Source organism: Prionailurus viverrinus, chromosome A1 (genome assembly GCF_022837055.1).
Source record: "Prionailurus viverrinus isolate Anna chromosome A1, UM_Priviv_1.0, whole genome shotgun sequence".
In the NCBI taxonomy this organism is placed as follows: Eukaryota; Metazoa; Chordata; class Mammalia; order Carnivora; family Felidae; genus Prionailurus; species Prionailurus viverrinus.
Window position 1 is genome coordinate 178,360,267 of NC_062561.1, and position 13,578 is coordinate 178,373,844.

General features: G+C 42.8%; 1 protein-coding gene across 8 annotated transcripts in view; it reads left to right on the forward strand.

The window, feature by feature from the left end:
- Positions 1-10,032: 10,032 nt before the first annotated feature.
- Positions 10,033-13,578, forward strand: part of FBXW11 (F-box and WD repeat domain containing 11) — a 120,835-nt gene continuing 117,289 nt past the window's right edge. For 4 of the 8 annotated variants that reach the window (XM_047861390.1, XM_047861399.1, XM_047861406.1 and 1 more), the window contains exon 1: positions 10,033-10,245. In XM_047861390.1, the coding sequence (XP_047717346.1) occupies positions 10,201-10,245 (45 nt within the window). In that variant the 5' untranslated portion in view covers positions 10,033-10,200. The remainder of the gene's footprint in view (positions 10,246-13,578) is intronic. The other 4 variants (XM_047861415.1, XM_047861460.1, XM_047861441.1 and 1 more) reach the window with 2 other exon arrangements.

Genomic DNA, 13,578 nt, shown 5'->3' on the forward strand with positions numbered 1-13,578 from the left:
AAGCAGGCATACAACACTCCCATTCAGGTGGGAGGGAAGAGAATAAGACCATCAACAAGAGACACACCTGAATACACAAGCAAAAAACTCATTGGGATTAATGCTGGAAACCTCAGTCTTATAACTTCTGTGTTCTAGCAGCTAGAATCTGGTTCATTAGGAAATCCCTACATAACTTCATTCCTCTTTACCTGTTTTCTGCCAGCTGGTTTCCTCAGAACTTAGGATACTCCTTGGGATAAATTTCTTAATCCTTGGAACCCTCCAAGTTGCTCAGGGCCTATAGAAGGGCCTGGGATAGGCTCTGGCAAAAAAAGTTCACACTAAATTGCTGAATAATGCACTGCCCTACCTCTCATTGCCCCTCATTTTGGACTCTGCTTGCAAGCACCCACCTCATCCTCTCCAAGATGGGAGAACTGCCAGAAAGAGGGACCTGCAAATGTGAAGACATGACGTTATGAGCGTTGATGGCCTGTTCTGGGAAAAATGAGGAGCCAGAACAGGAAGCGGAGGAAAGCATAGTGAGAAATGAATTTGGAAGGGTGTATTGGAGTGACACTGGGAAGAGCCTTCCGTGCTACGTGCCTGCCATGTTGCTACTCAGGAGTGAGGAGTGGGACACACAGATTGGCTACCTGGTTTTAACCGGTATGTCCGTGGCTATTATTGAGGGGAAATATTTTCTAAATCCAACCCTCTCACATCTACATCAAAGACTTCTTGGCACATGTATAGTCTTGTTCAAGATCCTAGACTTGAGTCTGGCACTCAGGAAGCCAAGACCCTTTCTGCATTCACCAAAACGATCTAGAGCATCGTTGACTTTTTTTTCCTCTTGTAAAGTTTGAAACATTATAGAATTACTCATTTCTTAAAATATCTAAATTTTTTCAGCATGAATTTAAAGAGTCGAGAAGAATATGGTTTTCAGTGTATTGTAAATATTGACATTTAAAAACAAAGCTGTTCTGTTACTCTTCTCAGTGAAATTTAAATATATAGTAATTTCATACCATAATCCTTTTAAAATATACATGAACAAGCTGTTTTTCAATAGGTGGAAATTTTATATCCTTTTTTTTTGTTCCTTGAATTCTTATCTCCATTCCATTCCCCTCCCCCCCCCCCCCCCGCCCCCAAGTTTTATGCTTGAACGTCTTAATGCTCACCTTATCCTACGTCTCTTCTGTATGTTATAGTTTTCATTTTTGGTGATCACAGGCTTGGAATGTTGGTAAAAAAAAAAAAAAAAAAAAAAAAGCTTTCTGCATTTATATTATCATTGTAGGGTCACCTGGGTGGCTGAGTCAGTTAAGTCCCTGACTCTTGGTTTTGGCTCAGGTCATGATCTCATGACTCGTGAGAGTGAGCCCCACATCGGGCTCTGCACTGCTGGTGTGGAGCCTGCTTGGGATTCTCTCTCTACCTCTCTCTCTGCCCCTCCCTGCTTGTGCTCGCACATGCGCGCACTCTCTCTCTAAATAAATAAATAAACTTAAAAAATAATCATTGCAATTGTTATTAAATGCAAGTGGTCAAACAGTACATTAACATTTTGATAAACAACAATTAAACATAATTTTATTAGAACTACTTCTTTAAATCAACCAATAATTTAAATAGTTTGCATATCCATGCATGAATATTACTCACTGCTAGAATGAGAGGATTCAGCATCAAATTTTTATTTGTTTATTTTTTAGTTTATTTTTATTTACTTTGAGAGAGAGAGACAGTGTGTGAGCAGGGAGGGGCAGAGAGAGAGGGGGAGAGAGAATCCCAAGCAGGCTGTGGGCTGTTACTGTGGAGCCCAACGCAGGGCATGATCTCATGACTCATGAGATCATGACCTGAACTGAAATCAAAAGTCAGATGCTTAACCTACTGAACCAGCCAAGTACTACTCAAATTTATTTTTAGGTCACATTTTTATAGATGTTAGTACTTAAGAGGCTTGTTTATGTAAAAATGAAAATTGTCTTATAGCAATGTTATGCAACTTCTTTGGATTCCTTCAAAGTTATTGTGTCAAATATTACATAGTGACCAGTCAGCACTATTATTATTTTTGTTTTTATTTTTGAGAGAAAGAGAGTATGAGTTGGGAAAGGACAAAGAGAGGAGGACAGAGGAACTGAGGATCCAAAGTGGGCTCCATGCTGATGGCAGCGAGCACAATGTGGGGCTCAGACTCAAGAACTGCGAGATCATCACTTGAGCCAAAGTCAGATGCTTAACTGAGCCACCCAAGCACCCCACAAAATTTTAAATTATCATTAAAATTTAATTCAACCATCAATTTTGTTGAGTGCAAAGTTTTAGAAATCATCTTAGTAAAAGCATTTTTTATAGTCACTAGAGAAATTCACCGTCTCAATTTCTGGAAAGCATACTTAAAAGTCTTTATCAAGATTTACAAAATAATTATTAATTATACCTGCATAGCAGAGACAGTCCTATGTACTCACCATCTACTTTATTTCCTTTTTTCTAGGTGTGCAGGGAGAGTACATTGTTTAGCCTCTCTTGCAGCTTCTTAGGGCCATGTGATTAGGTGCTGACCAATGAACAGTGAGCAAGAATGATGTGCTTCTGAGATAAGGCAGTTACAGCTGGTGACCCTCTCCTCTGTCCTCTCTCTCCCAACAATACGGGAGACCATGAATTCTAGATGGTGTAAGATAGAAGACTAGCTGACCTCTTTGGACTGTGAATGAACAAAAAATGTGCGTTAAGGCATTATGTTCCCAGGGTGTGGAAACTTAGTAAGATGTCTGCTTGGTGAGGCTGAGTGACATTTCCCTGAATTTTGTCCCACTGTGTTTCTGATTAGCATGGGCCACAAGGTAGTTCCTGTGGGGGATTTGAAGAGTAGAAGTGAAACTGAAGTCATTTTGTAGCCCATACACATTGTCATTGGTCTGCTTGCTTACGTCCTTGGTGTGAAGAGTGTCTGGGTCCACTGTCACTCCATGTTCCCTTACAGCCTTCTTTAGATTCTCTGAGTCTGGGGTCACAATTGTGCGGTCAGCTATGTGACGAAGGGCTCCAGCCTCTGCAGGACAGCTACACCACCAAGGTCAGAGGAAATAAGAACTTACAGGCTTCAGTCTATCCTCATGGGGTTCCAGTTTGGCTTAGGCTTGCTCTCCCCCATTTTATATCCTCCTTCCCTTCCTGACTGCCTGCCCCATGGACTTTAGATCCAGTGTTGAATGTGAAGACAATGGGCTTACAGAGACTGCTTAATTAGATTTAACAATTATATAAGGTCAACTCCTTGTAAAAAAAAAAAAATCCCTTAACACACTGAGTGATTCTGCTTCTCTGACTGACTGGACTGATACAGAGGGATAATTTGCTACTGTGGCATCGTGTATTCTATTCTAATACAACCTTTCTTTACTCTTTCACTTGAAGGTATCTTATATAACCTGATAAGTTTAAAAAGGGTTGAGAAAGCACAAATATTAATTTCCATACATGTCTGTCAATAATTGGTGAAATGTTTCTATTTACGTGCTTTAAATGTATTTTCCTAAAAATTGTGAAACTAAAGATATAACTCATCTAAAATCTATTATTGACAAAGCCAGTCTACACTACCAAACCAGTCAGCCAAAAAGACTGTCAGATAAAGTCTAGCTTTGTTTTCCAGTTCAAATAAATGTGCTAATATGTATGTTTATGATAACTACCTTGTTTTTAATTCTATAGATAGATGGATAAGGCATGGAGCCTAGTCATACAGATAAACAGGCTGCTATCTTCAAACAATTTTTTTTTAATGTTTACTTATTTTTGAGAGAGAGACAGAGAGACAGACAGACAGAGTGTGAGTGGGAGAGGGGCAGAGAGAGAGGGAGACACAGAATCTGAAACAGGCTCCAGGCTCTGAGCTGTTAGCACAGAGCCAGACGCAGGGCTCGAACCACAAACTGTGAGATCATGACCTGAGCCGAAGTCAGACGCTTAACTGGGCCACCCAGGCAGCCCGGCGGCTGCTATCTTTACTACTTCTTAACTGCTGTTCTCTTTCCTAGAGTTTCACAAGATTTTCTCTTAAGAGAACTGCATTCTTTGGGCCACCTGAGTGTCTCAGTAGGTTCAACTTCCAACTCTTGGTTTCAGTCTCCTGGTTTGTGGGATTGAGCCCCAGGCTGTACTCTGTGCCTACATCACAGGGTCTGCTTGGGATTCTCTCCCCTTCTTTCTGCCTCTCCCCCATGCGTGCTTTCTCTCTCTCTCTCTCTCTCTCTCTCTCAATAAATAAATAAATAAACTTAAAAAAACCTCTCCAGATTAAACAAACAAACAAAAAGAACTGCATTCTTTGACTTTAGTTGCAAATGAGTTAAGTCAAAATTTCAGTGCAGGGTGCATGGCACTCAGTCGGTAGAGCATGTGACTCTTCATCTTGGGATCATGAGTTTGAGCCCCACGCTGGATGAAGAGATTACTTAAAAAAAAAAAAAATAAATAAAAATAAATAAAAATATTTGAAAAAGGGAAGGGCATGTGATTCGCTCAGTTGGTGGAGCATGTGACTCTGATCTTGGGGTTGTGAGTTTGAGCCCCATGTTGGGCATAGAGTTTACTTAATAAAAAAAAAATAATAAACTTAAAAAAATTTCAGTGCAGTATCCCTCTCTATAGTAATGTATCTGAATCAAAAAAACCCATCACAGGTCAAAATATACCATTTTAAAATGCCACTCTTTGTCTTCAAAGGTATTCATAAGAAAGGGAAAGACATAAAACCCTCCCAAGGGTTTATGGTGCCTTGATTAAAAGAGAACTCACGGGAGTCCAATACTTTGAATTAGCATGCATACTCTCTCTCTTTTGCATCTCTATTAGTTATCTATTGCTGTGGAACAAATTAACTCAAAATGTAGCAGCGTAAAATAAACATTATTGAGGTACCTGGGTGGCTCAGTAGGTTAAATGTCTGACTCTTGATTTCTGCTCAGGTCATGATCTCCTAGTTTGAAAGTTTAAGCCCTGTGTCAGGCTCTGTGCTAACACAGTTTGGAATTCTCTGTCTCCCTCTCTCTCTTCCTCTGTCCTGCTCATGCGCTCTCCCTCTCTCTCTCTCTCAAAAATGCAAAAGAATGAAACTGGACCATTTTCTTACACCATACACAAAAATAAACTCAAAATGGATTAAAGACCTAGATGTGAGACCCGAAGCCATAAAACTTCTAGAAGAAAATATAGGCAGTAGTTTCTCTGACATCAGCCTTAACAACGTTTGTCTAGATATGCCCCCTCAGGCAAATGAAACAAAAGTAAAAATGCAATATTAGGACTACACTAAAATAAAAAGCTTTTGTATATCAAAACGAAATGAAAAGGTAACCTACTGAATAGAAGATACTTGTGAATGATGTATCCAATAAGGGGTTAACATCCAAAATATAGAAATAAGCAACTCAACACCAAAAATGTTCGATTAAAAAATGGGCAGATGACCTGAACATCTTATCCACAAAGACATACAGATGGCCAACAGACCCATGAAAAGACGCTCAACATCATTAATCATCAGGGAAATGCAAGTCAAAACCACAATGAGATATCATCTTACGAGACCAGGGCTCTAACCCCTGAGCTACGGAGCATCACAATGAGATCTCATCTTAACACCTGTCAGAATGACTAGTATCAAAAAGAAGAAATGACAAGTGTTGCTGAGTATGTGGAGACAAAGGAACCCTTGTTCACTGTTAATGGGAATGTAAATTGGTGCAGCCAGTGTGGAAAACAGTATTAAGGTTCCTCAAAAAATTAAAAATAGAAAGATCATATGATCTAGTACTCCACTATTGGGCATTTACCCAAGGAAAATGAAAATACTAACCTGAAAAGCTACATGCACCCCAATGTTACTGTAGCATTTACAAAGCCAAAATATGGAAGCAACCTGCAAGTCCATTGATTGAGGAATGTTAAAAGAAGACGTGGTATGCATACACAGTGGGATATTATTCAGCCACAAAAAAAGAGTGAGATCTTGCCATTTGGGACAGCATGGATGGACCTAGAGGGTATTGTGCTAAGTGAAAGAAGTCAGACAGAGAAAAAAACCAAGTACCAGATGATTTCACTTATACGTGGAATCTAAAAAACAAAAGAAACAAAAAGCAGAAAAAACTAGTAACTAGGAACAGGGCATCAAGTACTAAGGGGCAAAGACAACTCTAAATAGAGAAACAGCAGTCATAAGGAGCAACCATTACCTTTAGGGCTGATGCAGAGTACCTGAGGAAGAAACTTGGAGGAGCCTTCCACCCTCACAGCCAGGCTGAGATTCAGACCTTACTGGCAAGACGGTTAATTGTGACCCATTGGATGGTGACATTTGCTGAAGTGCTCCAGGTTAGGGCTGGCGAGCAGGAAACTTCCCACTGAGGTTGTCACTGAGTTCACTGGGAAGCCACCCTATGAATGTCCCAGCCACCCGTGTATATGTGTTGGGGGGCTGGTTTGGATATGGTTCTGCAAACCATTTGCTGCTGTATACCACAAAAGCAAGAAGGAAAATAAAGTATATTGGAATTAGGAAGAGAAGATCCTCCATCTGCTTGTGTTCCTCTAGGAACGTTGTGCCAGCAGGCAGAGGAGAGGGGAAACATTCAGAGGGTCCCACTCCTGTGTTTCAAAGTATGTAAAAGAACTTGGAACTGAGAGGCTATTAATGGATAACAGGTTCACATAAGTTCTGCTGCACAAAATTAATGTATTTTATTATGAAGTGCTCTCCTAGACCCCACTGTGTGTGTTATATTACATATACCGCATGCGTACCATACTGTCTTTGTACAATCTAAACAATTTTGAATTCTGAATACGTTTCAGACCTTAGGGTTTTGGTTAAGGGATTGTGGACCTGACCACTTTGTTGTTAGCAGGTCTTGTAAACCCCAAAGCAGAGCTATCTGAAAAACTGAAATATGCCTCAAGGCCTTCTGCCTTTATTGATGACCAAATGTAATCACCAGCTGGCTTCAAGCCTGAAGCAATAAAAATACCTGAGAACCTGAGTTCTTGTTTGACTAAAGTGATAAGCCTTGGCTCAGCTTGTCTCTCGTATAGCTGGGGTAAGGCTTCTATCAATATAAGACTTTTTAAATTCCTTAAGCTCCTGGAATTTGACCCAATAGTATTTTTTTCCTCTTACAGTAGAATATGGTTATGGGGCGCCTGGGTGGCGCAGTCGGTTAAGCGTCCGACTTCAGCCAGGTCACGATCTCGCAGTCCGTGAGTTCGAGCCCCGCGTCGGGCTCTGGGCTGATGGCTCAGAGCCTGGACCCTGTTTCCGATTCTGTGTCTCCCTCTCTCTCTGCCCCTCCCCCGTTCGTGCTCTGTCTCTCTCTGTCCCAAAAATAAATAAATGTTGAATATGGTTTTAATAAAAAGATAGAAACCTTGAGTTATCTCCATTATAGTTCTAACGCCAAGGGCTGCAAACTCAAATATCTCTATGGGTTAGGCATGCAATTTAAATGAGTGGAGCCTGCAGACAGAAGACAACAGGGGGCAATGGTGACAGTGGAAATCTATAGAGCACATGCTTCCTATAAAGAAGTTAGTTGCTACTTAACCATTGCATATTGTTGCCATGTATATCCAATATAGTCAGATTCTCTAATATTTCAAGATAAGATGGAAATTCAGACTTTGTGAAAATGTCAAATTTTAAAACGATAAATATGGTGTAGGATAAACATACATATTGGGGAATACAGCTTGTGACTCCTACCCTCACCCTATGTGCCAGGTCCTGTGGCAAATGCTGGGAACTCAGAGGTCTTGGTTGGCTGTTACACTGGTAGTCCCAGTGAACCATGATTGCTTGTGAACAAGCTTGCATAGTCCCTTTCCACATTCACTCTGGGTTTGGCTCTATGACTTGCTTTGGCCAACAGGACATTAGCAAGCATGGTGCAACCAAAAGCTTGATAATCATTTGCTCACTGGGGCTCATCTTCTTGGAAGCCAGTCACCGTGCAGAAATTTGAATAAGACACCAGGTGGAGAAGACAGGCCTGAGAGGATGAGAAGCTATTTTGATGAGCTCCCAGCTGATTGCAGTCTCTATGAGTAACCTCAGCTTATACCATGTGGGCCCAGCTGAGTCCAGTTGACCCACAGAATTGTAAAAATAAACCACCGTTTTTAAAGTTACTAAGTCTTGGGCGTGGTTTATTATGATACAAAAAGGTAAGTGAAACAGAGGTCATTTATCCTAACTCCTGTTTTACTAATGAATGTCCCAATGCCTAGACAGGGGAAGGGTTCTAGTTAAATGCAGACAGCAAGTTAGTGGCAGTAACTTTCCAATTCTGTGCTCTCTTTTCCTACTGCTTTTAATTCCTTTGGTGGAAAGCACCAAAGGACTATGAAACTTCAAACTCTACCAGTGTGGAACTTACACTGTGCCCTGCATGCATACAAACTACTGTAATAACTTGATCCTTAGAAATAGAAAGATTTCTAGGTCATCAAGTCCCCTCACTTTACAGGTACAGAGAATGCAAAACACTAGAGAAAGAGAAAAGCAGCTTCTGATATTTAGTTGTAATGCTACTACATGATAGCTAGCCCTCTTAGGTAGACCTTGTGCTCTCCTGTTGAACACAGTTTGGCAGAATGTAAACATCAGATGAGGCCATTCTCTGACCATGGATAGATCAAGACAAAGACAAGACCACTCCTTAGTTACGTTTGAAAGCAGATAAAACATGAACATTGTCCAAACCACAAAAAATGACCAAACATCCGTCATCTTGGCTAATGAGGGGTTTCTGCTTCTTTACCAATTACAGCTCTATCTAGTGTTCTGCTTCTTTACCAATTACCAACTCTATCTAGTGTTCCCGTGTTCTAGGAACGACTGAGATGCCCCATCATAGAATTACCCCCACTTCCTGATAGCATCTGATGCAGAGTAAAGCCCCACTTCCTTACACCCTCTCCCAAATCACCTAACAACTCTTACTTATGATTTTTCATGGTGGATATTCTCCCTCATTGCAACCAGTAATTAGCCCAACTTGTTCAATCAGCGTGTCCCTAGTGGTCTTTGGTTAGTGACCACTGGCAGACCTGACAAAGTTCACACAGAGATGAAGGCAGAATTCACTAGGAGTCTCCAGGTCTCCAGCTGTGGTCCTTCTTAGCACCCACTCTTTTGGTTAATGTCTGTTTTCCCACCACTAGAATTAAACTCCATGATAACCGAATCCTTCCCTGTAACGTTCGGAGCTGATTTCCAGTGCCTACACTGGTACCCGGCAGAGGCTGGAAGTTTAAAAAATAAGTACTTTCTGAACGAATGACAAAGAGGGGCCCAATATGCACAGGTTCCCTTTCATTTCTCTGCTCTTCCCAGTTCGTGGTGCGTACAGACAGCACCAATTGTTCATCTCCATAAACCCACTTTCCCCAATGAAATTTCCAAACCTCGCACTCCTGGGATGCCCATACTCTCAGAGCCTCCTCCCTTGCCTGAGCTTCTTTCGCTGGCTGGCACCCTCCCACACCTGAGCGCCAGGGCTTCCTAACGCCCCTAGAACCCACCTGTCTCCAACATCTGTCCCTATCACCAGCGGCTCGCCCACCAGCCTCCCCGCTACCTAGGCGTCTTGTGGACACTGCGGCGTCGAGTGCGCATGTGCGGAAATCGGTCCACACGCAAGATTTCTGACGAGTGAAGAGTTACCTCGGAGTTTCCGTCCCGGTCCGAAGCGCCTGGGGCTGCCAGGAAGTCAGGGGAAACTAGCCGGAAGGAGAATCCGCGCGAGGGCTTTCTGGGACATGTAGTTGTGGCGCTCCTGAGGCCCTGTTTTGAAGGAGCCCTTCATTCTTTAGGTTTGCACGTGCCACTTTCAAAGTCCAGTGCTACTTTCGGCTCAGAATTCAGCTTCGGGGTGCCATGAGAGATTAGCCTGGTGTTGGCTTCTCGTTCCCACAACGCTCTGCGGGCTCCCCGGCGCCTGCTGGGAGCTGTAGTCCTCGATCGGCGTACTGCGTTCGCCGAGGGGGAGGGCGGAGCTGCCGGCGGCCCGGGCGGGCTGGCAGCTAGAGTGGGTACGATAGCCGCCTCCGCCTCTGCCGCCTCCGCCGTCGCCTCCTCCGCCCGGGCCGTTCGCTGCTGCGCGGGGAGAGCGAGGCGGGGCCGCCGGGGCCGCCATGGAGCCCGACTCGGTGATTGAGGACAAGACCATCGAGCTCATGGTGAGTGCGGCCCGCTGGACCGTTCTTCCGTCCGACCGGCCCCGGGCGGGCCTGCCCACCTCAGCGCCCGGCGCGAGGCCGGCTCCGGCCCTTCCCCGCCGCCGCGGCCCCGACCTGGGCCCCCCGCCTTCCCTGGCCTCGGGGCCAGCGCGGTTCCTCCAGATCCCTCGAGATCTCAGGCCGGACCTGGCCCGGCCCCCTCCATGCTTCTCGGTTCTCATTCCTTCCTCTGTCCTATATCCGGGCCCGTCTCTCGAAGGACCCTCGCTCGCTTCTGCTGTGGCCTTAGCGCACACTCGGTCTAGCATCTCATTCTCCTTCTCTTAGAAGGGGATTTTTTTTCTCTATTTCTCCGGCCCAGGCCTGCACCTCTCTTGCAAGCCCCACTCAGGCCGAGTGAGATGGTGGTGGGAGGGGGGTTAGGAGGAGATGGGTCAGGGCCTCGGTCTCCGCGTCCTAGTAAGGGTCTCAGCACCCTCTCCCCAGCGTAGGGCTGTGTGGATGCCGGGATAGGCCCTACAGGGGTGGAGGTGGGAGCTGTGGGGTTTGTAGATGTGACGTATAAGGGGCCTCTTTCCCGGGCCCCTGTGGTGTCCGGCTTCTCGGACAAAGGGTTTCCTACTCCGCGATGAGGGATGTTTGCATAGCAAGGCCCCAGGTACTCTGGATTCCATCTCCCAGGAAAGGGAAACTGTAACTTCATGTTTTTCAGCGCTGCTTTGGGAAAATTGGGGAGGAGCGGGGTAGGGTTGTCCTCATCACTGCCGCCAGTTCTTTCTTATTAAAAAAAAAAAAAAAAAAAAGAGAGAGAGAGAATCCTAGGCCCCTGGGGAAGCGATCACTCTTCTGTTACTAGCCATTGGTAGCCATGCCAGACTCCCTGGCCCTACGGACACCCCAACCGCTTTCCGCCTTAGGACTTGGAGCCAGAAGGGGTTTTTGGAGACAGGACTGTGAGAGAGTGGTTACCAGAAGCGAAGAATTTGCTGCTTGGTGGATGGATTGGTGGAAGAAAAGAAACATGGCAGCTATTACCTGCCAATTTGAACATTGGGGGAATCAAACTGGGCTTTGGAGAGTTGGGAGGAGGAAGTCTTCAGGGTTTCTTTCCTTTGGAAACCTTGACAGTTTCTTTGTATCTCTCCTAACACAGTAACCACCTCAACCCCAGGGTTGAGAGGGAAGATGAAAGAATCTACTTAACCCAGCACAATGTTTTCCTAGCCAGATTTTCTCCAGTGTGAAAATGTTTATTGAGTCAGTGATTCCACTGGGTAGGGTCGGTGACATCAGAGCCACTTCCCCCATTTAATGCTATAAATAATAAATGGTGACACTGAAAGTCTGTTGGATAGCTGCATGGTTTCTGTGGATGATGGTATCTGGGGAGTTGAGCTGCATGTTTTAAAAATGGAAGTACAGTAGCGTAAATACACAACTTAATATTTGCTGTCCTTTGCATAATTCACAGAACTAGACCTCTCCAGTATTCTTTAAAACTAGAAGGAAAAAAAAAAAAAAAAAAGCTTTGGTTGTTCCTGCTTTGGGCTCGTGTGCACACGTGTGCTTGCTTTTTCAAGGATGTTGTCACTTGTGAGTTTTTCTTTGATTTTCATGTAGTAAGTAATTTTTCCTTTTTCAGTATAATTTATCAAACTATCGTAGTCAAGCCTTTGTATTCTGAAAATTTTGTAGTGGGTTATTTTGGTAAATATCTTCATTGGGATTCCACATATAGTACATCCGTATTCTTATGGATGTACAGTACAAACACTTAAACTGGAGGAGTACTTCATATTGAAAAATTGTAACTTGGTGCCTCTTTGAAATTGGCTGTTCTGTGCTCCTTCCATTTTCATTCATTTAAAAAATGACTAAAATGTCTTTATTTTCAAAAGACTTAGAAGAAATACTGCATAATTCATTTAGTATTTTTGAGTGTATGGTAAAAAAAAAAAAAAAAAAAAAAACAACAAAAAAAACCTCTGCCCTAAATTTGTTGGTTCCCCATGCTCATAACTTAAAGTTTTGATTATACATGATTGTACTTGTCTGTGATCTGAAAAGATATTTCAGCCTTTCAAGGACGTTATATACTGGAATTCTCAGAAAATTTAACAAAGAGAGCAATTTTGAAATGGCTTTTCATATACGGATTTTGATATTCTCTCAAAGGGATACCAGTTAAGACTCTTAGGCAACCCTTTTCATAAACATGTATGTATTTATTGTAGTGGATAGTGCAGGTATTTAACAACTGATTTGGTAAATCCAGGATTGGATGTAGGAATGATAATGCCTTAAAATCTAATTGCATGTGGCTCTCTGTATTCGCTGCATTTTAATTACAGTTTCCAGAACTAGGTTAAAAATACTCTTTACGTTGGTTCTAAAATAACATGATTGAAAGAAAGGAATGGGTTAAACTGATGGTATGTTAAGAGCCTAAAGCATGAAATATTTTTAGATTTTTATGAGTCAGCTTCAATACTCAAATATTTGTGATTGTGCTGCCTGTACCAGTTTGGTACTTAATGGTTAACAGGATAACTTTCATTTGATATTTCAGAGAGTGCTATATGAAAGACAGGAAGCAGACTTTTGGGGTATCTCCAGTTTCTTAATCTTCATCCTTCCACTTCTTTTGATTTTGATTCTTTTTCTTTTTCTTTTTTCCCTTGTGTTTTTGTTTTTCTTTTTAGTTTGCTAGGAAATAAAGCTGGTGATAGCCCAATAATGAAATCTCCAAAATATAACCTCCCTTTGTGACTCCTATCTCTGCCTAAGGCTGGGTCCACAAAGAATGCTTCTCCAAGTGACCTACCTCATAGGGTTCAGTCTTTAATATAGACTATAAACTCTTGATTGAGACAACTGAATTTATAATTGCTGATGGTAAATAATTTAACCACCAAATGACTTTCATGGCCTTATATTGGACTATAGTAGTTTGTGGGACTTTGTTTCTGACTTTGGTAAAATGAGTTTTATTATTATTGAGGTAGCGAAGTAATAATCCAGTTGGAAGTATGTCTATGTCTAGTGCGGTGGATATCACTGGAAAGAATGAAAACTGCATTATGTATCACATGATGTTTTTTAATGCTTGAGTTAGGAGTAGGAGTTGATGTTCAGGCACTCATTGCTAGAAAGCGCTCACAGAGCTGCTGATTGGAAGAGAAAGATGGTAAGTTTTCCCTATTAGAAGATAGCAGAAGCTGATGTTAAAGTTTTAGGAAAGGTAACCCTTGCTTTCTCTATGGGTGTTAGCGTGTGCCCACCCGTCACCCCCAAGCACAAATTATACTCTTATTAGCTGTTGGATGGTCCCCC